Here is a 23,208-nt window from a genome sequence, read left to right on the forward strand (position 1 = left end):
TTTTAATGTCCGTGGCTGGTGAGCCTTATTGTCGGGTTATTTTGTGTTTTCCTGTGTGACAAACGCAGGAGTGGATCACTGTGCACAGCAGGAGCACGGCTGTGAGCAACTGTGTCTGAACACGGAGGAGTCCTACGTCTGCCAGTGCTCAGAAGGCTTCCTCATCAACGAGGACCTCAAGACCTGCTCCAGTAAGACTCCCCCTATGCTTCTCTTTGGTGGAAAAGCTTTGCAATGGGAGTGAAAAACATGGCCGCCTCAGAGGAGGGTGGTTCAGGGCCCTCCTGATCCTCTGGCCTTTTCTGTGCTCTGGGGACTGATGGTGGCGGATGTCCGGGGGCTGCATGCCCTTGAGGGGTGGGGGAGCAGACTGCATGACTTTGTGGGGTGAGTGGGGGGAGACAGACAAGACGGGGGTCCCTTGATGGCCATCCTCGGGAGCCCAGAGCCTTCCTGCCCACCTCACCTGGCTGTCTGGCTTTGTAGGGGCCGATTATTGCTTGCTGAGTGACCACGGTTGTGAATACGCCTGCGTCAACACGGACCGGTCCTTTGCTTGTCAGTGTCCTGAGGGACACGTGCTCCGAGGGGACGGGAAGACCTGTGCCAGTGAGTGCTCTGGGTCTGGTGACAAGCGGGACTTGGCATGGGCTGGCTGTGGGTGGAGCGCGGAGCCAGGCAGGGTTTCGCTGGGCCTGTGCGAGTGGGCATTAAAGGCCTCGTTCAGTGATTTGAGCCCTAGTGCTTCTCCCCACTGTGGAGTCCCCCTTGCGGGGAAACCGCAGCTCAGGTTGAGTCAGGAGTCTAAGGCTCCCTCTGTTAAAGGAGTGGGTCCCAGCCCTGGTCTGTGGGCCTCCATAGAAGTCCGTCTTGGGAGAGGGGGAGGTTCCTGAGAAAACATCCTTCCCCCAACCACATAATCTGTCAGCAGATGGAGAGGTTGGCAGTGATGATTCCTGAGCACATATATCCTTGCAGCTAGCCCCACTTCCTGGTCCATTAATTAATTAATTAATTAATTAATTAATTATCTAAAACAGATTTTTAATTTATTTCTTTGACAGAGACAAAGAGAGACAGTGAGAGGGAATATAAGCGGGGGGGGGGGGGGGGGGGGGGGGGGTGGAGGGAGAATCAGGCTTTCCGCTGAGCAGGGAGCCCAATGTGGGGCTCGATCCCAGAACCATGGGATCATGACTTGAACCAAAGGCAGATGCTTAATGACTGAGCCACCCAGGCGCCCCACTGTTCCATTAATTAAAAAAAAAAAAAATGGCCTTTAGATCTCCCTCTCTCCTCACTGGAGAATGTTGTCTGTTCTGCCCTGTACTCCCAGTGGACTAAGGTAAAGACAGAAAAAATAGTTATTTTGACAGATGGCGTCAGAAATGGAGGGAAAGGGCTACAGGTGTCCTTCCCCCTAGCCTGCTGGTCTCCCTGGTGACAGGACTAACTTTCCCGACTCCGGGTACCATAGTGGCCCTTCACATGGGCGGCTGAGCGGCGGTGCGCCCCTCCCTGCAGACGGCGAGATAACGGTTTCCGAGTTAGCGATAGATTCCTGCGGCTACTGCCACTGGCACGGGGAGGGCATTGGGGCACAGAAGGAGGGTGGGCGCGGGGAACTGCGTCTACATGGGGCTGCATGCCAGAGCCAGAAGCATGGGTTTTTTTTATTGCTTTGCTTTCATTTTCCATCATTTTGGGTTTTTTTTTTTAAAGATTTTATTTATTTATTTGACAGACAGAGATCACAAGTAGGCAGAGAGGCAGGCAGAGAGAGAGGAGGAAACGGGCTCCCAGCCGAGCAGAGAGCCTGATGTGGGGCTCGATCCCAGGACCCTGGGGTCATGACCTGAGCTGAAGGGAGAGGCTTAACCCGCTGAGCCACCCAGGCGCCCCATCTTGGATTATTCATGTCCTTCCTTTGTCTATCCCCCCTCCCGACTTCTGCCCCCCTCCCCGCCCCACACCTTACTGTGATTATCAAGAGCCCACTATCAGCTGGCTGGAGGGTGCCTAAGAAATTCTCACAGCCCTTCCCAGCGAACACCGCCCCTTATAGTCGCACGCCCCGTCCCTCCTCACCCAGGTCCATAGGAGTGAGGCCTCTGACACTTAAATGTTGCACATTTGGCCATTTAAGTGCAGTGCAATCAGAAGTGAATTTTGATGTGTATCTATTTATATGTGGTTGTGACTCTGAAGGCTTCTGAGATGATCAGATAGGTCAGAATTATCCTCTGAGAATGGTGGTTCCCATTCATAAAGAAATGAATTTTACCCACCAGCATCGAACTCTTCCCCTAATTGAAGGCTATCTGTCTGACCCGGGATGATTCAGCCACCCCGTCCTATAATAATAGCCTTTGTTTCCAGTGTGGCCATCGTTAACTGGGGGCTAAGTTTCCCAGCTCTGTGCCAGTTGACAAAAAGCCTGACGACATGACTCCCAACTTTTTGGAACAATCTGCTGTGCTGGGGAAGGGGGGGCCCCGCCACGGGCCAGCCAGGCCCGGCTCAGTGTGTGAGGGTGTCCTTCACCCTTCAGACAGGCGGCCTCCTCTTAGAGCCTTGATAGCGGGTGGCCTGAAGAACACTTCACTCACTTTCCAGAAGTTCTCTGAAGCATAGAGGGCAGACCCACATTCCCAGGGCCCTCAGACTACATGGGCATTGTTACCCCGTCCACCTGCAGGCACCCTGGGCTCTCTAGCCCCTGGGATGAAGCCTGTCCTCTCTCCTTCATATCCTTGGCCCCCAAACTGTGATTGTAGGTTCTCCCCAAGAGACTTGCATTGTGGGGTTGATGCGCAGACTGGGGGCTATGGTGGGGAGGGGAATGAGGTAGTGTCTTACAGAAGCTGCAGCGGAGAGGCCTCCTCCCCTCTAGCTCCTGGTGACTTCCCCGAGGTAGACTTTTGCAAGGGCGTCCCAGCATCAGGAAAGACCCCGCAGGCTGGATGTGCGCAGAACCCACTGTCCACTAGGGGGCCAGCTCCTGGGGTGACGCTGAGTCTTGTTCTGAGTCAGAGTTCCCCGGCCTGGCCCACAGGAGATGCTCAACCAAGTTCATCGAGTGAGAGAGTGAATGGTCAGAGACCACCTGTCTTTTTCTCCTGTGGCACCGGGTATAGGCCCTGCTCCCTGTGCAGCAGCCTTCAGTGGCTCCCCACTGTCCCCCAAAGAAAGTTCCAGTTGCATTTCTCAACTTGGCAATGTCAGAGAATCCCTTCCTCCACCTCTCGAGCCCCACCCCAGGTCTTCCCCGATTGCTCCAGTTCCTTAAGAGGGTAAGTCCCATTATTCTCTGAGGGACCACTGTACGTCCAGGCTGTTTTTTCTCCATTTAGCGCCACCTTCCCTTCCCAGCCTTGCTGGTGGAGACCCCGCTCGTAGCCGACATTCCCCACGGAGAACTTCCCACTGCCAGTCCCCACTGGGCGCGTCTCCTCTGCCCTCTCACCCCATGCTACCCTTTGCCCAGATCTGAGAAATAATGTGACAGAGTCAAAAGAACACTGAACTGAGAGCCCAGAGACTGGGTTTAAATATTGCTGCTTCCACCCTGGCCAAAAGACTTGACCCTTTCTGGATCAGATTGCTCAACTGTCAACTTGGAATGATGATTTCTGCCTCTCCGTCAGGGTTGCCAAGTGGCACAGGGAGAAACAAATTTGAAATGTTTGGGGAACTTGTAAACTGCTTTAAACCCTAGCTTTCCTCCCACCGTTAGACTGCCCTGCAGCGAGGCAATGGCTGAGGTAGCACCTTGCCTTAGAGACCTACCTCCTAGGGCTGGGCCTGCTTCCATCGGAGGGGCCGTAGAGATAGGCCACCCTGGGAGAAGTCAGACTCAGGAGCCCCAAAGGCTGCTGTCAGACTCTGGCAAGGGCAGGGTGCTGACGGGAATCTGGGCCACAAGCCACAGAGCACTGGGAATCCTTGTCCAGCCGCTACCGGGAGCCTCTGGGAAGCTGGAAGTCCCAAATCAAGGTGCCGGCATGGTCATGTTCTGATGCGAACCCTCTTCTCGCCTTGCAGATGGCTGCCTTCTTGCTCCATCTTCTCATGGTGGTAGTTGGAGGGCGGGTGGGTGGGGGTGGGACAAGAACAAGCTCTAAGGACCCTAATCCCATCATGGGGTCCCCACCTCATCTGCAACTCATTACCTCCTTACCTCCCAAAGATCTCATTTCCCAAAACCCCCACACTGGAGGGTAGGATTGCAAAGTATGAATTTGGTAGCGGGGAAGGGGACACAATTCAGTCCTTAGCATGCAGTGAGGGGAGAAGACCACCTTCACCCTCAGTGTATTCACATGACAGGAGAAGGAAGCTTCGAGGTCTAACGTTTCTTTGGTGGGAAACAAGCCCAGGAAGGGAACTGGTGCCTCCAAGCTGGGCCCAAGGGTCAGCGGCACAGTCAGGACCAGAACCTGGGTCCCCTGATTCGGGACCTGGTGCCCAGAGTGAGGTGCCCTCTAAGGGGACGACTCAGCTGAGCCATTTTTGGGGTTGTCTGAGCAAAAGCCATTACAGAGTTAGAGAATGATTAGCTGCTCCTAGTTTTATTATAAGAAACGCCCCAAAATGGTGTAATTCTATCTCCAGGGCCTCATTAACCCGCCTGGCAGGCCACGGTGGCTTTCTCCCTCCGGGGCTGGGCTGGTTTTCACAACCTCCCACGTGGAGCCGCAGACACAGGATTGCCGTCTGTCAGCACCACAGAGGTGCGAGACCACGGAACACATGACCTAGCCGTAGCCATGCCACAGACGTCCGTGACTCACCGGATGAGGAATCTGGATGGAAGCGCTGCTGTCTCCATCAGCGCGCAGGCTCGTGGGATGTGGGCCCTGAACACCCCCGCTTTGTCCTGAAACCTGTAATTATCCTGATCACAGATTGTAGATCCCCTTCAAGACAGGAGCTGAATGGAAGGTGTGGACCTGCCTCCTTAAGGATGAAAGGAAGCGCATTCTTCTCCTGGAGGGAAATGTGTTTTTCCTGCCTCCTGAGATTTTCATACCTCCTCATCTGTTTTATTTAAGTGATGTTTCTCAGTAGTTTGTCCTAGGAGTCTAGACTCTGGATTTGAGTCTGGACACCTCCTTAAGCTCTCCATCTGTTTGCTCTCATTCTCCACAGATATTGACCCTGAACTTACAGCGTGCTGGGCACGTTGTGCCGGGCACTGAGCCTGCCTTCCTGGGGTGGATGCTGGTTCTGTTTCTGCCCTGACAAGCGTTTAAAGTTTCTCAGGGAAGAAGGAAATTAAAAACCTTTCATGTGATGTGGGAAGAAGAGGCACCCCAGGAGCGTGGGGCCGAGGAACCCTCAGCTAGTCTAGAGAAAGTTTCCTGAGAAGGAGATGGTCGATCTGACATCTGGAGATTGAAGGAGTGAGCTAGCCAGAGATGGAGGGTATGATGGACTGAGTGTTGCTCTCTTCCCAAATTCATATGTTGACATCCTAACTCCCACAGGTGATGGTATCAGAAGGTGGGGTTTTGGGGGTGATCAGGTCATGAACATGGGGCTCTCATGAATGGGATTAGTGGCCTAATAGGGGAGATCCCGCAGAACCACCCCCATACCTCCCCCAATCCCTTTCACCATGTGAGGGTACAGGGAGAGGTCTCCAGCCTGGAAGAGGGTCCTCACCCAACCATGCCGGCACTCTGATCTCAGATGCCAGCCTCCAGAACCGGAGGCTATAAATTTCTGCTCTTTACAAGCCACCCAGTCTATGGTGTTTTGATATAGGAGCCAGAACAGCCTAAGACAGAAGAGGAAGAGCTTCCCAGGCACAGGAAACAGCATGCAGAAGCCCAGAGAGTGAGTGTGCTGAGTGTTGAGTACCGAGTGCTCGAGGGCAGCGGGGGGAGAACGGGACCTGAGGAGCAGGGGGACAGACCACCTCCAGCCTCTAGAGTTACATGATACTGTTTGGAGGCCCAGCCTCCTTTGAGGAAATGATTTGATTCTGTTCTCTGACAATCTTCCAGCCTGAGGAGACTCTGCTGAGCTCCGATGTGCTGTTGGACCAGAAAACACGAAGGTGGTAGATTTGTGGTCTAATCCCAGCTTTGTCCCCAGCACAGCTGACACAGTTCACCTCGGCAGACTCAGAGACCTTGGGAAAGTCACTTCTCCTCTCTGGCCATCTGTTTCCTCAGCTCTAAAATAAAGGGTTGGACCAGTTAATCTCCCGGGCCCTTCCAGCCCCAAGACAAGGCCTGTGGGGTGCTCAGCAAAGTGCTCCAGAAACACTTGCTGAATGGATGTACTCCTTGCTGGGGTACTGATGGTTCTCCCTGGGCTGAAGGTGCCCCATGATGATGACTCAGGAATGGTGGCTCCCTCTGCCTGTTCTGGAAACACTGAAGTACTTTCCCATAGGGGACCATCTGGCTCTGGGACTCCAAGTTGGTTTCCCTCTTGGTTGAAGAGGAAGCAGCTAGAACCTGTGGTCAGGAAGTTGACTGGAGTGCACTTTGGGCGTTTTCTAACTTACCACATGTGGTTCTTTAACTTATGAGTGACTCAGAGCATCCTCAATGGGATTGATAGAAACTAGACATTTTGCTGAGCAGATGTGAAGTGTGCGCTCTGAAAGGCTGGTGTGGGGGAGAGAGTGAGGACCCCCCAGCATCCAGCCTCCACAGGGCTCTCATTTAAAACATCTGCATAGGGCGCCTGAGGGGCTCAGTCATTAAGGCCATGGTCCCAGGGTCCTGGGATCGAGCCCCGCATCGGGCTCCCTGCTCGGCGGGAAGCCTGCTTCTCCCTCTCCTGCTCCCCCTGCTTGTGTTCCCCTGCTCACTGTCTCTCTCTCTCTGTGTCAAATAAATAAATACAATCTTAAAAAAAAAAATCTGCACATGCAACCCTCCTTTTTTGGTGAGATTTTATTTACTTATTTGAGAGAGAGAAAGAGAGCAAGCCTAAGCTGGGAGTGGTGGGGGCAGAGGGACAAGCAGACTCCCTGCTGAGCAGGGAGCCTGACAGGGGGCTTGATCCCAGGACCCTAAAATCATGACCTGAGCCAAAGTCAGGGGCTCAACCAACTGAGCCACCCAGGTGCCCTTGCCCATGCAACTCTTAATCTTGGGGTCATGAGTTCAAGCCCCACGTTGGGTATAGAGATTACTTAAAAATAAAATGTTTAATAAAATGATAAAATAAAATCTTAGGGGCACCAGGCTGGCTCAGTCAGTAAAGCATGTGACTCTTGATCTTGGGGTGATGAGTTGAAGTCTCATGTTGGGTATAGAGATTACTTAAAAATAATTTTTTTTTAAAGTAGGCTTCACATCCAATGCAGGGCTTGAGTTCGTGACTCTGAGATCAAGACCTAAGCTGAGGCCAAGTCAGATGTTTAACTGACTGACCCAGGTGCACCCCCCCTAAATAAAGCCTTTAATAAAATAAGAAAAATAAAGGGTGCCTGGGTGGCTCAGATGGTTAGGAATCTGCCTTTGCCTCAGGTTGTATTCTGGGTCCTGGGATGGAGCCCTGCACTGGGCTCCCTGCTCAATGGGAGTCTGCTTCCCCCTCTCCCTCAGCCCCTCTCCTACTCATGCTCTCTCTCTGTCTCTCTCAGATGAATAAATAAAATCTTAAATAAAATAAAATAAAATAAAATAAAACATCTGCACAAAACCCCTGGGTGGACGGTCTGGTTACCCTTAACTTTCAGAGTGGGAAACTGAGGAAATGTTTCCTTTTACTCACCAGGTGTTTACAGGGCCTGTGGTGCACCAGGCATTGCACTGGGCAATGGGAGATGCAGGAGGAAAGGGCAGGCGGAGTGAGCGTGGGTCTCTTGATCAGAGCCCATGCGAGCACAGCCCAGGGAGAGCACAGGTGAAGACCCAAACCAGCAGGTTTGTTCAGTGACAGCAGTGGTATCAGAGGGGCGGATGCCTGCTGCTTTGAGGCCCCGTGTGGGGAGGTCCAGGAAGACCTCAGAAGATGGGGGGGGCAGGGAGACTGAGGAAGGAGAGGCAGAGGAGTGGCTGTGCCGACCATGGTGGTGACTGGGCCCTCGGCTTGGTACTGAGGTACGCATTGAACAATGGTGCTCAGAGCTGGGGGAGGGTGGCCCAGAGGACGTTTCAGGGATTCTGTCTTTTCCAAAGACTCTGAGGATCTCAGGCAGAGGACGGAAGTGATGTGAGAAGGTGTGCATTTTGAAAAGAGGTCTTAGGACAAGGGGAGGGAATGGATTGGAGGGGGTAAAAGAGTGTGTGGAAACCAGTCAGGAGATGCAGCAGCCCAAGAAAAAGACAGCGGTGTCTGGTTCTTGGTGGTGGAGGCGCAGAGTAATCCAGATGCTTGAGAAGGTGTCTGGACACAAGGTCTGGGTCCAGCAACCGCATCTCTCCTCGGGTAGTTTATTGGAATCACCTGTGAGGCTTTCAAGACAGCCAGATGCCCAGGAAGCACCCTAGATCCCCAGAAGCCAGGACTATCTTATACTGGTGTAACCTCGTTAGAGGACAACTTGGAAATGTTTATCAGCTTTTAAATGTTCATACCTTTTAACTGGGCATTTTTGCTTCTGGATATTTATCTTTCAGATAGGTCTTCATGTTGTAGGCGAAACCATATACGCAAGAATATCCATTACAATAATGTTTATAATAGTAGGAGACTAGGCACCGCCTAAATGCCTGCCTGAATAAAACACTGGTTAAATGATGGTGATGGTGCTGGCTTTAAAAGTGATGATGTAGAAGGTCAAAGGTGAGAGAGAGGCAAACTTTTCATTGTAAATCCTTTGCTCCCCATAAGAATTTTTATTTAAATTTTGGCCTATTTTTGACGTAGGTAAGGGGTTGGGGCGCCAGAGTGGCTCAGTCGGTTAATCATCTGACTCTTCATTTGAGCTCAGGTCATGCTCTCAGGGTCACGAGATTGCCTCTTCCTTGCCCCGCCTCCTGCCCCCCTGCACCATGTGCACATGCTCTCTAGCTCTCTTAAAAAAAAAAAAAAAAAAAAAAAAGGAATAAGTAAGGGGCTTACAGGGCTTAAGACTCAAAACAATATGAAAAAATGTACATTAAGAAGCTTTGCTCCTGGGATGCCTGGGTGGCTCAGTTGGTTAAGTGGCTGCCTTCAGCTCAGGTCATGATTCCAGCATCGTGGGATCAAGTCCCACATGGGTCTCCTTGCTCAGCTGTCTTCTTGCCCTTTGCCTCTGCCTGCCACTCTGTCTGCCTGTGCTCACTCTAAGAAACAAATAAATAAAATCTTTAAAAAAAAAAAAAACAAGAAGAAGAAGCTTTGCTCCCCCTCTTGCCCTCCCATCCTATTCCCTACCTCCCTTCCTATCAGTAAGTGGTGGTAGCCAGCCTCCAAGATGGCCACCAGTGATCCTCATCTCATGGTAGTCATACACTTGTATGGACCCCTCCTTCACTGTTGGTCTGTGTGACCGATAGCATATGGAAAGAACCATGGCTTGTCACTTCTCAAATTAAGTTATAAGAGACACTGTGGCTGCCATCTGGAGCCCTCTCAATCATTTCTTGGATCATTGGCTCTCGGGGAAGCCATGTTATAAGTTGCCCTGTGGAGAAGCCCACATGCTGAGGAACTGAAGCCTCCTTCCAGTGAGAAACTGAGTGATGTCGACCAATAAAGATGTGAGTGAGGGGCGCCGGGGTGGCTCAGTGGGTTAAGCTTCTGCCTTCGGCTCAGGTCATGATCTCAGGGTCCTGGGATTGAGCCCCGCATTGGGCTCCCTGCTCGGCAGGGAGCCTGCTTCCCCACCCCTCACTACCTGCCTCTCTGCCTACTTGTGATCTCTCTTTCAAATAAATAAATAAAATCTAAAAAAAAAAACAACCCCAAAACCAAAACAACAACAACAACAAAATGACGTGAGTGAGCTCAGAAGCACATCCTTTAGCTCCAGTAGAGCCTTGAGATCACCACAGTCCCTGCTGACAGCGTGACCCCAGACTCATGAGAGACCCCGAGAGAGAACTCCCCAGCTGAGCCTCTCCTGGATTCCAGACCCCTAGAAACTGTGTGAGATAATGAATGTTGTTTTAAGATACTAGGTTTTGGGGTAACTTGTTACACAGCAACAGATAACTAATACACCATTTTCATTAGTTTATTATTTATCCTTCATGTTTCTTTATGTGAGTAAAAGCAGATACAAGTATATGCTTTTACATACCCACTCCTTTTCTTACCCACACAAAAAATGTTGTACTCTATATACCCCATCCTCTGCCTTTTTTTTTTTCCTTCAATGGTACTTTTTGAAGATTTCAGATCTTTACAGAGAGAACATTCTCATTCTTTTTACAGCTGCTTAATTCCTTGTTGCCGGAAACTTGGGTTGTTTCCCACTTGTCATTATTACAAACAATGCTGCCATGAATAGCTTGAAAGTATATCCCTTCCTGTGGTGCCAGGTACTTGTAGGAGAGAATTCTTGAATTGAGGTTCTGGGGTCAAAGGTCCATTGTGTAACTTTGGTAGATGATGCCAGATACCCCTCCTTAGGGGTATTTGATGTGTTTGAATTTTGAACCATTTGCCTGTTCTGCCTTTAAAAATATCTCTGCCGGTGATTCTAATGTTCACATGAGGTGGAGAGCTCACCACAGCTCTACTGTCAACCGATTAGATGCTCTAAGGGGATAAGGAAGGAAAAGATTAAAAACCCAAACTCCACCTGGGCTTTCAAAGCATGCACCCAGTTGGGGCGCCTGGGTGGCCCAGTTGGTTAAGCAGCTGCCTTTGGGTCAGGTCATGATCCTGGGGTCCTGGGATCAAGCTCCATGTTGGGCTCCCCTCTGAGTAGGTAGCCTGCTTCTCTATCTCTCCCTCTGCCCCTCCCCCTGCTTGTGCTTGCTCTCTCTCTCTCTCTCTCTCAAATAAATAAATATAAAAATCTTAAAAAAAAAAAAAAGCATGCACTCAATAAAATTTCAAACAGCTGCTAATGTGAACGAGCTCTCAGGAGAGCTCAGAAACTCTGGGCTGGGAACTGCTGTGATTGTACATAGCCAAGGGTGACGTAGACAGTGGCTTTGGGCTCGGCAGGCTCCTGATGCATCTGGCCAGTGCAGGTGCAGACCACCATGGCTCAGGGTCTGTGTGGCAAGACTTAGCCACTCTTCTCCATGACGGTCTGAGACGGAGCCAGGACAGGCCATGGAGGAAGCTCCAGAAAGAAAGGGTGTCCTGGGTTGGGGGCTGGGGGGAGGGTATCTGTCTACATTATGGCTTGACAAGGCTGGCCTGAAAGAGTTACAGCTGTTTCATTATGTTGGAAAATGGAGTATTCTTAATATAAATTCATGGTGAGGAAAAAAATGCTCACCTCCACAGCCAGCCAGCTGTCTGTATTGTGGATCACTCAATTGTATTTCCACTCAACACTATGTGAGGAACGACCCGAAGCCACTGGGGAATGTTCTGCATTAATAATGAGTCTAGATTGTGCCCAGAGAAGTCAGTCATGTTCAGAGCAAACATGACAGGCCAGCTCTGCTTTGACTCTCTTCTGCAGTTATAATTTTAGTTAACATAATATTTTCCCATTGTTCAAAGATTTTGGCAGCACATCTGCCCAAAAGAAGATGGGCAAAATTCCCTTCATGTTTGAAGGCTTACTTTACCATATGGCAGTGCAGTGTAGTTGGGGGAAAACATGGGATTTATTATCAGAAGATTACATGTTGAGTCTGATGCTATCACTTATTAGCAATTGATCTTGGCGAGCCATTAGCCTTCCCCAGCCCGAGTCTCCCAGTGAGTGAGAATAAGAACAGCTGCCTTGACTGATCGACGGGGCGGTTCTCAGGACTCCCCTCCAAAAAGAAATACTGCAAAAATGCCTTAGAAATAAGTGTATGGTCTGTGCCTGATTGTACAAATGATTATGTACTTTGGAGCCTTGCTTTCATAACTTCAATGTGTATCCATTGTCAAATTCTCCATCTGAATTGATGGCATTGACTCAGAATTGTGTATTGTTCTTATAAGAAGTCACTTCCCCCGTGGCCTTGGTATCAGGCTTTTAAAATACCAGCTTGGTTTTCACAGAGTCACAAGCAGAAGCCACCCCCGTACTGTGGAGGCAAAGCCCTTCTTTTTGCTCTGTCCTGCAACCTTGGGCATCCATGCCTCTTCTCTCTTATCCATATGAAGATGGCCTCTGTGAATCAACCCATCAGCAAAGCTTGTAGGCTCTACCTTCAATATACAGCCAACAGTCTGACACTTGTCACCATCCTGATCGGGGCCACCCGACTTCCGGGAAGAGGTTTCTCCCAGCTCTCCATGCTCTACCTCACCCACACTGAGTACGCCTTTTATGACAAAGCCAGTTCATGTGACCTCACTGCTCAAAAACCCTCCAGGGACCCTTCCTCAGTCAGATCCCACTGCTGCCCGTGAAGCCCATAGGGTCTGCCCCTTGCTGGCCTTACCGGCCTCGTCCCCTGCCAGGCTCAGTTGCGTGGGTCCCAGCTATCTCTTTGCTCTTCCTGAAATGTGCCACACATTCTCCCACCTCTGCAGTTTGCAAATGCTGTTCCTTGCTGAGGGTGCTGTTCCATCCAAATACCACACACTTACTCGTCTCCTCAGGGCTCTGCTCAGGGGCACTGTATCTGCCTGCAGAATGTGAAATACAAGCCCTCTCCAGCCTGGGCACATTCTCTCTCCCTTCTCCTGCTTTTCCCCACAGCCATTTCCCTGTCTGACATATTTATTTGTTTTATTGTTTGTCTTTCCCCTTCTTCCCTCCCATACCTGCTGCCAACTGTAAGCTTCACAGAAGAGGAAACGGTGTCTTATTCATTGTTAAATCACCAGAACCTAGAAGAGTACCTGACTCAGAGTAGGAACGCATGAAAGAGTTGATGACAGCAGGAGCAGATGAAGAACGGATTGCATAAGTGTGACACGTACCTGCGTACATAAGTAGATATTGGATAAGTTGGTATCATGGTTATATGATAGCCAACAAAATGCACTTATTTTCTAATATTTATAGGCCATGTTATAGCTCTCCTTCTATAAATCATCTTTCATGTGTTTTGTACATTTTTTTATAGAAATGATTTTATTTTGTGTACTCTTTATATATGAAGAATTTTTTGTCCCTAGACATATTTTCTGTTTTGAAATGTGCATCGTGGGATAAGACAGTGTTTTAACTTAAGGTGTCTCAAATATCTTTTAAGATGGAATAAGTTACTAAAAAAAGATTGAATAAGTCAGTAATGTATGAACCATTTCCTTCTGTTTCTCTCACTCCAATTGGATTCCCAGAATTGGACTCCTGTGCCTTGGGGGACCACGGCTGTGAACATTCGTGTGTAAGCAATGAAGACTCTTTTGTGTGCCAGTGCTTTGAAGGGTATATACTCCGCGAAGATGGGAAAACCTGCAGAAGTACGTTTTTACTGGGGTTGTCTCACATGACTGTGACTGTGTCTGACCTTTGCATGAATTCTGCCATCCTGATCTCTGCTGAATTCAGTTCCCCTCGAAAGCCACTGCCCCATGACTATTAAATATAATGTGGGGCCCTGGGTGGAATTAGAAAAATGACATCAGGTTAAAAACTAAGGACATGTAAAAAAAAAAACATGGACTTTAGTTGGTTTTAATGGATCAGTATGGGTCCACTAATTATAACAAATGTATCACATTAATATAAGTTACTAATTGGGTCTGGGGTTTATAGGAACGCTATGCTATCTTCTCCAATTTCTGTAAATCTTAAACTTTTCTAAAAAATAAAAATAAAGAAAAATAAAGAAAACAAATAAATGAACAGATGAGAAAAGCCATGGCTAGAGGTACAACTGAAGCTGTTCATTTATGCCCTATGGCCAGAAACAAGATTCTAGCAGCTTCTAGCCCTGCCCTTTATTAGCTGGGCAAGTTGTTTCACCTCTCTGACCCTCTGTTTTTCTTTAATAATATTATCGTGTTGTTGCTGGGAGCAGAAATCTCTTGTAGAGACCCACCTTATGATGAGTCCATATTTATGTGTCAGAAAGCAAAGCCTCTTAGATGGGGCCAAGATGCATCTCTGTTTCATCAAAGGGGAGTGCGTTACCCTGAGCAAATGATTTTCATCCCTATCAGTCATCTTTTCCTCAAGCTTCTCAGAGCACTTGCAAAGAGCAACTTGTGCTGACACGTTTCAAGAAAAGATAGGTAATTGGAATTATGACTCTCATAGTTCATAGACAGGAAGAAAGGTATGGGTCCAAGTGGTTAAGTGATTCTCCAAAGCTATAGGTCAGGGACAAAGCCAAAATTAGATTTCAATGCCAGTCTAAATTGAGGTTTAATCTTCAAAGTTACCGCATCAGACCCACAGTGCTTCCTATTGCTTTCAGAAACTGCCTCTGCAGAAAGCCAATGATTGATTGCATTTAATGGGATATTGAAGTGGTGCTGGTGAGGGATGGGGGGGGATGATAGTGAGGAAGTTGGAAGAGTTTACCTAAATTAGACCCACTGAACTTCATCCTCAATTTTACTTTCTTCCCATGGATCACTGAGCTCCCGTGGGTGTGGGGTCTGGCAGCTGAGATGGGTGAATCCTCCAAGGGGAAGCCCAGGGGAAAATTTATGTTGGTGAAATTGATTTGACTTGCTCTGCTGTCCTCAGGGAAGGACGTCTGCCAAGCAGTAGACCATGGCTGTGAGCACATTTGTGTGAACAGTAATGAGTCGTACTTCTGCAAGTGCCGGGAAGGATTCAGGCTTGCTGAGGATGGGAAGCGTTGCCGAAGTAAGTTGCCTCCAGGTTGAGATGACTTCGTCCATCGGCGGGACTCGGACACTTAGATAACTTCATTCCGTATTTAAAATCTTCCCCCTGTTGTTACAAGTTCCTGCCTTGGGTGCTCTGAGAGTGTTTGCTAGTGACCCATGCAGGAGACCCTTAGTTCTTCAGGACTTTCTCAGTCAAGGTCACGAGTTGTCAGGCTCTTTGCATCTCTCCGTTTTCTCCTAGTTGCTGGCCCTTGCACAACCATTGTGTGGATGCCCAGAGCCTCCCACAGAGCCTGGCTAATCTTGGACAGAATTAGAATCTCTGCCAGCAATTACTATGAGGATCAAAGGATAATTACAGTGCTTTTTCTTCTTGGAAGACCTTATAAGTAAGGGTAGAGAGTGGGAGAGGGACTAAGGGATTTTTCTGTGGGTTTTATTTATTCTTTTTTGCTATTGTTTGCTTCTGTAGGTCTGTCTGAGAGAATTCTGAGAGTTTACTTAGAAGGTGCATTAGGTTTCCTGGAGAAACAGAACCCATAGGGGTGTGTGTGTGTGTGTGTGTGTGTGTGTGTGTGTGTACACATGCACGCATGTGTCTATTTATAGAGGTAGTCATGGAGATAGGGGCAGATGGACAGGGAGAAAATCTGTAGGGCAGGCCAGCAGTCTGGAGACCAGGAAGAGCTGATGTGGCAGTTCTCATCCAAAGGCATTCTGGAAGCAGGATCCCTTCTTCCTTGGGGTGGTGGTGGGGGATTCAGTCTTCCGCTCTGAAGGCCTCCAAGTGTTGGATGAGGCCAGCTCTATGGAGTGTGCTCTCCTTCACTCAAAGTCTAATGACTGAAATGTTAACTCATCTAAAAAATAGCTTCACAGCAGCATCTAGATTGGTGTTTGACCAAAGAGGTGGGCACCATAGCCTAGGCAAGGTGATACATAAAATTAACCATCACAGCACCCCAAAAAAGAGACAGATGGGACACATGAGCTTGGTGAAGTGGGCATTAGAAGAGCCCAGGGCAAGGATTTTTCCCCACTGGGAGATTCTGAGCTATTAGTCCCTATTTGGGCGTTGGGCAGGGGGTGTTGGTGTTGAAATTGTATTTGCTTTTGTTGACACTCTGCTCTAGTGGGCAGGATGGCTCTTTTTTAGTTAAGGCAAAATCAGTTCATTTGCTTTTCAGGTTGATTTTGGGGCATTACCTCAGAGACTCCTTTGAGATAACTTGGGACTCCCACATGTCAACAAAGCTGGCTTAAGTGGAGCTCACTGTCCTCATTCCTCCCCCAGGACGAGAGGCTCCTATCTTTAGTGAGATGTTCTGTTTGAACAACTGAGTTCCAGGATGCTGGCGGGACCCTGGCCTAACGCTGCAGATCTGCCTGCACAGCCCTGTTTTACTGTCACACTACAGCATTCCCTCAGTGGAGGTCATGCCTGCCGTTCTGCTCATTGTGTCTGCCCCAGCGGAATGTTCATGATTTTATTTTTGTGAACGCACGTGTACACATGGGTGCCATTTATCCACACAATGTATTTTTTTGCTCAGCAAATTGAGCTATTGTACACCAGGCACAACCTCTGCAATTTGATTACTAGACCAATTGCCACCCTTTCTGTAGGGGGATCTGTAGTTACCAATCCCAACTTTATAGGAAGCTTCTCCTTTGAGGGAGCTAATGACAGAAGAGAGCCGTAGGCTTTCATGTGATGGGGGAGGGGCACATGGGAGACGCGTGTCTCAGCTCTGCCATCAACTTCCTGCATGGCCTCAGGTGGCTCCGTGACATGTTTTGAGTTTCTTCATGTATACACTGGGTATAATTATTCCTGTTTTCGTCTTCTCACAGCATATTGTTAAGATTGGAGGGCTGTAACTACTCTGAAGCATTTAAAGTACCTCACACATGAGAAATGTCTGTTAATTGAAACTGGAGTGTTTGGGACATCTATGGGAAAAAAATCAGTAGCTTGGGAAAATCAAACCCCAAAGCAACATCAAATAATTCTAGAAATTAATAAGAAATACCCAATCATCCATCTCACTACTCAGGCTTGTGGAGGCTGGGGCTTTCTGAGAGGAGTTTCTCCTTTCCCATGCCCCATCCTGAGTATTAGAATGAAAAAAAAAGGGGCATATTATAAAAGAAAGTTTAAACAGAGATGGGTTTTTTAAAAAATGGATTAATTCCTTGATCTGTCCTGACATGACCACTCAGTCCGGCTCATCCCTGCACAGATGGAGTTGCTCATCTCCCCGTGTTTCCCTCAGGGAAGGATATCTGCAAGTCGACCTACCACGGCTGCGAACACATTTGTGTTAATAGTGGCAACTCCTACATCTGCAAATGCTCAGAGGGATTTGTTCTAGCTGAGGATGGAAGACGGTGCAAGAGTAAGTGATCTGAACTGGGCTTTCTTCTTGAATTTGGCTTGGGAGCAATTGCTCTTTGGAGTATTTTCAGGAAACAAATCCCTCACCTCTGCTTCTCCCTTCATGGAGCTTAACTGAGGCACCTGTGGAAAAACTTTGTTTGAGTTGACAGTAAGTTCATTATGTGCCAAAAGGCTGGAGTGATCTTAGACTGAATAAGCATAGCTGGAATGAGAGAGGCAAAATTTGTCCTCTGGGGAATTACATTCAGTCTGAGCATTGCATTTTAGGAAAAAAGAGAGATCTATGTTTAAACACTTAAAAAAAAATGCCTTCCAAAGTAGCAGAAAAAAAAATTTTAAGTAAATTATTTTGTAATCTCAGAGTAGAGAAGAACTTTCTAGGGGCGCCTGGGTGGCTCAGTGGGTTAAAGCCTCTGCCTTTAGTTCGGGTCATGATCCCAGGGTCCTGGGATCGAGCCCCATGTCAGGCTCTCTGCTCTGCAGGGAGCCTGCTTCCTCCTCTCTCTCTCTGCCTGCCTCTCTGCCTACTTGTGATCTCTGTCAAATAAATAAATAAAATCTTAAAAAAAAAGAAGACCTTTCTAAACATGACATGAAACATAAAAACCATTTTTACTTTTATGTTTTTAAGATTTTACTTATCTGTCAGCTAGAGAGGGAGTACAAGTGGGGGAGCGGCAGGCAGAGGGAGAAGCAGGCTCCCCACTGAGCAAGGATCCTGATGTGGGACTCAGTCCCAGGACCCCAGGATCATGACCTGAGCCAAAGACAGATGCTTAACTGAGCCACCCAGGCATCCCAAAAACCATTTTTTTAAGGATTTTATTTATTATTTATTTGACAGACAACAGATCACAAGTAGGCAGGCGATGGGGAGGGGGGGGAAGCAGGCTCCCTGCTAAGCAGAGAGACCAATGCAGGGCTCGATCCCAGGACCCTGGGATCATGACCTGAGCCGAAGGCAGAGGCTTAACCCACTGAGCCACCCAGGCGCCCCCCACAAAACCATTTTTAAAAAAGAGAAAATGTCTACTAGGAGATTAAAGCTATGATATCTTTTTTAAAAACCTATTATCAGAGATCAAAAAGGTTGATTATTCCTTAGGTTGACAAAGGTGTATTGTAATAGACAATACATTTATTACTAGGTGTCTGAATCAGTACAGCCTTGAGGAAGGCAGTTGGGCAATTTTAAAAGGCAATTCCACTTCTGTTTGTATTATCTAAATATATAGATACACATACATACTTACATACACACACATGCATACATACATATATCCTTTTGTAATGTTTAAATTCTGTTCCATGTGCATGCATTATTTTTTAGAAAAAAAATATTTAAAGAAAAAGGACAATGACAAGCAGGATTTAAGAATTTCAGCACAATGTCAAATGAAAAATAAAGGAAGAAACTGAGGATCTTTGTAGAAAAAGACTCGAGGTACCATTCAAATACCAAAGTGACAGTCACCTCATTGGTGATTTATAGGACAGCGCTGGGGAAGGAGAGAACAGTGGGGAGAAACTGCAGCTCAGCATGAGGACAGAGACACTTTCAGGGAAGCTGAGTGATTAGTTAAGATCATGAACTTCGGGTCAGACTGACCTGGATTTCAACCCCTGTTCATACTACCTGTGTGATCTTGGACAAATTATTTCCCTTCTCCAAGTCTCAGTTTCTTCATCTATAATCTGAGGACAATGCCTCACAGAATCTTCATGAGGATTAAAGGAGATTGTGTATTTACAGGTGCTTAGCCCTGTGCTGGCACATTACCAACCACTCGCCAAACAGTAGCTCTTGTATCGAGCAGCAGCAGACATGTCCAGAGACAGGGCTTTAACGGGGAGGTGATGAGCTCTCCATCAGGAGAGGTGTTCAAGGCCAGGCTGAATGGCTACTGCGTAAGGATGTTATAAGGATATAAATAACAAGAGGGCAGCACTAATGACCTTCAAAGGTCTTGTCCAGCCCTGAAATGGGGGACCTCTTTGAAAATGAAGTTCCGGAGGCAAATCACAGCCCCACTTGCAGTCTCCTTGACTTAACCACGAAAAGAAAATGCCCAAGTACAGTTGGACAGCCCTCTGCAAACAAGTAGCCCGCAAGGAAGCTATCATTCTTCCTGGTCTGGGAGCAGAAGTCTGGTCCTTCTGGCCCTGAAGTTCTTCCACTCCCTCCAGCATCCTTCTTTCCTGGAGAAGCCTTTTGTGCCTCTCTCTCTGCATAGAGGCTGCAAGGACTGATTTTGTTCTGTAAGAAAAGAGTGTGGGGGGAAGAGAGGGAAACAGACCTACTGCTGGAAAATTATTCCAGTATTTCTGCAGGCTGCTGGAGAGTCATGTGTGTGCTTAAATTTTTATTCTTTTGATTCAAGAACAGGCTGTGAATGTAAATGAAGAGGAGACTTGGCTTTTTCCTCTTTTGCTAATAAACAATCAATAAGTTGAGTAACAGGAACAAGCACTTAATGGGGTAAGAGAAGAATTCAACCCCCAACAACACACACACACACACACACACACACACACACACATGCATTAGCATATCATTTGCTTTTGTGTGTCCTTACTTGCTTGTATTATTGTGCTCCACTTTCCAAAACCAGACAACTGCTTGATACAGAAAAGAGAACGTTATATTGCGTACCGTAGACCGTTGGAAATGAGATCATTCATCTGGGATCTGTAAATTCTTTTATGCAGCCCTAAATAACAAAAAGTCTGTCCACACCCAGATTGCCTAAGTATTCACGCGGGCTTTCCTGTCAGCCGTCCAAGTTGCCTGAAGAGCTTCCGTATAGAGAATTCCCAGTGAAGGGGCGCCTGGGTGGCTCAGTCATTAAGTGTCTGCCTTTGGCTCAGGTCATGATCCCAGGGTCCTGGAATGGAGCCCCACACTGGGCTCCCTGCTCATTGGAGAGTCTTTTTCTCCCTCTCCTGCTCCGCCTACTTATGTTCCCTCACTCACTGTGTCTCTCGCTGTCAAACAAATACATTTAAGAAATCTTAAAAAAAAAAAATTTCCCAGCGATGATTCATTTCTAAGTTTGAATGGGTCAGTGGGGTGTTTACAGGTACGGCACCCAAAGGGCACCACCTCCTTCACTTACTCCGTCCACAAGCATTTGCTGAACAACTATTGTGTGCCAGGTATGGGGGGAAAGAAATGGCCCTTGCTGAGGAGAAGCTGGCAGAGCAGAGAGAAGGACACATAACCAGGTAGCTGGTGGGCGGTACGGGGGGCTAACCGACTCTGCGGGGCTGGAAGCTACGGCATGTCAGGGATTTTGCCTCAGTCCCTATTGTCTTCCTGCCGTGTCCACTGCCTGGCGTGAAGCAGGTGCTCAAGAAGCCAGTTTTTGTCAAATAAATTAGTAGTTGTTAGGAAGACACAGAGTAACAAATATCAGCTCAGTGACTAGGAAATTTCGCTGGAAGGAAGAGATGACGGATTTAAGAATTTAAGAATTTCCTTGTCGGCAGTCTGTCAGAATGCCAGCCCTGGGGGGATGTCACCCTCCTGGAGGGAAGTTGTAGGAATCTTTTGTGCTGTCAGACCCTACAGTGTACTCTACCCACAGCCCCTCCCAGACTTGGCTGTCAGTGACCCAGAGTACAGTGTGGGCCTGGTTTCTCTGACAGTTTGTACCTCTGTCTTGTGATTTTGCTTGTGAAGAATATTCTTTCAATCAATTTAACAATGGGGCACCTGGGTGGCTGAGTGGTTAAAGCCTCTGCCTTCAGCTCAGGTCATGATCCTAGGGTCCTGGGATCGAGCCCTGCATGGGGCTCTCTGCTCAGTAGGGAGCCTGCTTCCTCCTCTCTCTCTCTGCCTTCCTCTCTGCCTACTTGTGATCTCTGTCTGTCAAATAAATAAATAAAATCTTAAAAAAAAAAAATTTAACAAGCCACCGGGAAGGCAAATGGGAAAATTACCGTGGATTGTGACTCTCCAAGCCCCTTCTGTCCATCCTGTGTCTGATCTGAGGAACCCAGGGGGCTTTCCAAAGGGGTCCTGCCTCCTGAAGCATGCTTGTCTCCTACTCCAAGTGCGTTTTGACCACTTGGCCATCTTGACTGTCCTTTCCTTCCTGTAGGATGCACTGAAGGCCCAATTGACCTGGTCTTTGTGATCGATGGATCCAAGAGCCTCGGAGAAGAGAATTTTGAGATTGTGAAGCAGTTTGTCACCGGCATCATAGATTCTCTGGAGGTGTCCCCGAAAGCCGCGCGAGTGGGGCTGCTCCAGTATTCCACACAGGTCCGCACAGAGTTTACCCTGAGGAGCTTCAAGTCGGCCAAGGACATGAAGAAAGCCGTGGCCCACATGAAATACATGGGCAAGGGCTCCATGACGGGGCTGGCTCTGAAACACATGTTTGAGAGAAGTTTTACCCAAGTGGAAGGGGCCAGACCTCTCTCCACACGGGTGCCCAGAGTGGCCATCGTGTTCACGGATGGACGGGCTCAGGATGACGTCTCAGAGTGGGCCAGTAAAGCCCAGGCCAACGGTAATAAGGGGTAGAGGTGTAGTGCAGGTCAGTCCAGGGTCAGGGTTCTTAGAGTCACTGGGTGGCCAGGTGGTGAGTGAGAGATGCCCTGAGCTTTGGGAGAGGCTGCTGGTCAAGCTTAGATACACCTTTCCTGTACTGCCCCCTAGAGGCCATGATGGGACCCCCGCGTAGTCTACACCAACCACACCTGACCGGTCCCTGGCCATTTCCTGGCCAGTGTGGGACCTCCAGTGGACAGGAGCGACCCTGCACGCCTTATGATAGCGAACACCCTTGTGTTTGTAGGAGGCAAAAGTTAGCTTTAAAGAAAGTCAAAATGTTGGGAGAGAGCATGACTCAGTTAACTCAGGAAAGCAAAGCCTGTTCTCTGATGTTTTCTAGACTCATGGATGATGTGGGGGAGGGGAGGACGGGAAGTTTCTTTAGTTGTGCCTAGATGCAAAGTGTGGCAGAGGAGCTGTGGCCCCCCAGAAAAAGGAAACCCCAAAGCTAGGATGGTTGGTAGAGCTAGAAGAAGGCGAAGTGACTGGATTCCTTGGGGGAAATGAGAAAATTTGAGGTCTTGAAGCAGTTTGCTTGAAAGCCACTTTCTTTAAGAACTTGTTGAGGGTACATTACTTTAGCAACTGCTGTAAGGGGGGAGAAGGTATGCAGACCAGGGCTTCATCTCAGGTGTTATGGGCCTAGTACCTAGACCAGGCCTGGCACATAGTCCATGTGTGACTAATACTTGAGAGTAAATGAACAAGGAGAGAAAGTACTAGCAGTCTTATTAGTGGACTCCGTCCCTCCTCACAGAAAGGCTGGCTCACACTGACATTCAAACACTCTTTGTGATGGAGGCCATTTTACTGTTATTGTGTACCTCACGGATTGATACCTTTTCCTCTAGGCCAATAGAATAGTAGCCAAAAAGTGTCCTGTCCTGAATCCTCTGAGTGAACTGTAAAAATAGCCTGAGAACGCATATCAAACCCATGAACCCCTCTAGCCTGCATTTTTAAAGTGTACTGGGAGAAGTAGCTTGTCTCCAAAGACAGTATTGTCTCCTTTTATTTGCCTCATTGAGACTGGTCTACTTTCCTCTTTCCCCCATTTAGATTTCCACCAATCACCAAAGGGCAGGTGGTAGGAGATATTGATGTTTATTTGGTTCTAAAATCAACAAAATTTATCTGAAGTGACATCCTCTGATGAATTTAATTAATGAATTCAATATAATTCAAGTGAATTAAATTATGCATAGCTAATATAATCTTAAAATAGTAATTATCCTTTTTAGGAAGTTTGCATGAAGTCACTGGGCTCCTGGACAAATATGTTGATCTTGCCGATAGAACCTACATAGACTTAGAACAAGGCATAACTCTTGCCCCTTGGCTTAACGAGGCACTTTTATGTGTATTTTTTTAATCCGGCCTAATGAATTAGCCAGAACAAGATATCAAGGCTAAAAAATGTTGAAAATGAAGGAGAATTTAAGTTCTTACTGTGTTTTGCTTTCAAGTGAAG

At 47.9% G+C, this 23,208-nt stretch overlaps 1 protein-coding gene across 4 annotated transcripts in view; it reads left to right on the forward strand.

Annotated features, from left to right (window-relative positions):
• Positions 1 to 23,208, forward strand: part of MATN2 (matrilin 2) — a 134,842-nt gene that overhangs the window by 106,109 nt on the left and 5,525 nt on the right. For 2 of the 4 annotated variants that reach the window (XM_059394915.1, XM_059394913.1), the window contains exons 9-14: positions 69 to 191; positions 487 to 609; positions 13,312 to 13,434; positions 14,669 to 14,791; positions 17,019 to 17,174; positions 21,280 to 21,693. In XM_059394915.1, the coding sequence (XP_059250898.1) occupies positions 69 to 191; positions 487 to 609; positions 13,312 to 13,434; positions 14,669 to 14,791; positions 17,019 to 17,174; positions 21,280 to 21,693 (1,062 nt within the window). The remainder of the gene's footprint in view (positions 1 to 68; positions 192 to 486; positions 610 to 13,311; positions 13,435 to 14,668; positions 14,792 to 17,018; positions 17,175 to 21,279; positions 21,694 to 23,208) is intronic. The other 2 variants (XM_059394916.1, XM_059394914.1) reach the window with 1 other exon arrangement.

This window comes from Mustela nigripes, chromosome 3 (assembly GCF_022355385.1).
Source record: "Mustela nigripes isolate SB6536 chromosome 3, MUSNIG.SB6536, whole genome shotgun sequence".
Taxonomy (NCBI): domain Eukaryota; kingdom Metazoa; phylum Chordata; class Mammalia; order Carnivora; family Mustelidae; genus Mustela; species Mustela nigripes.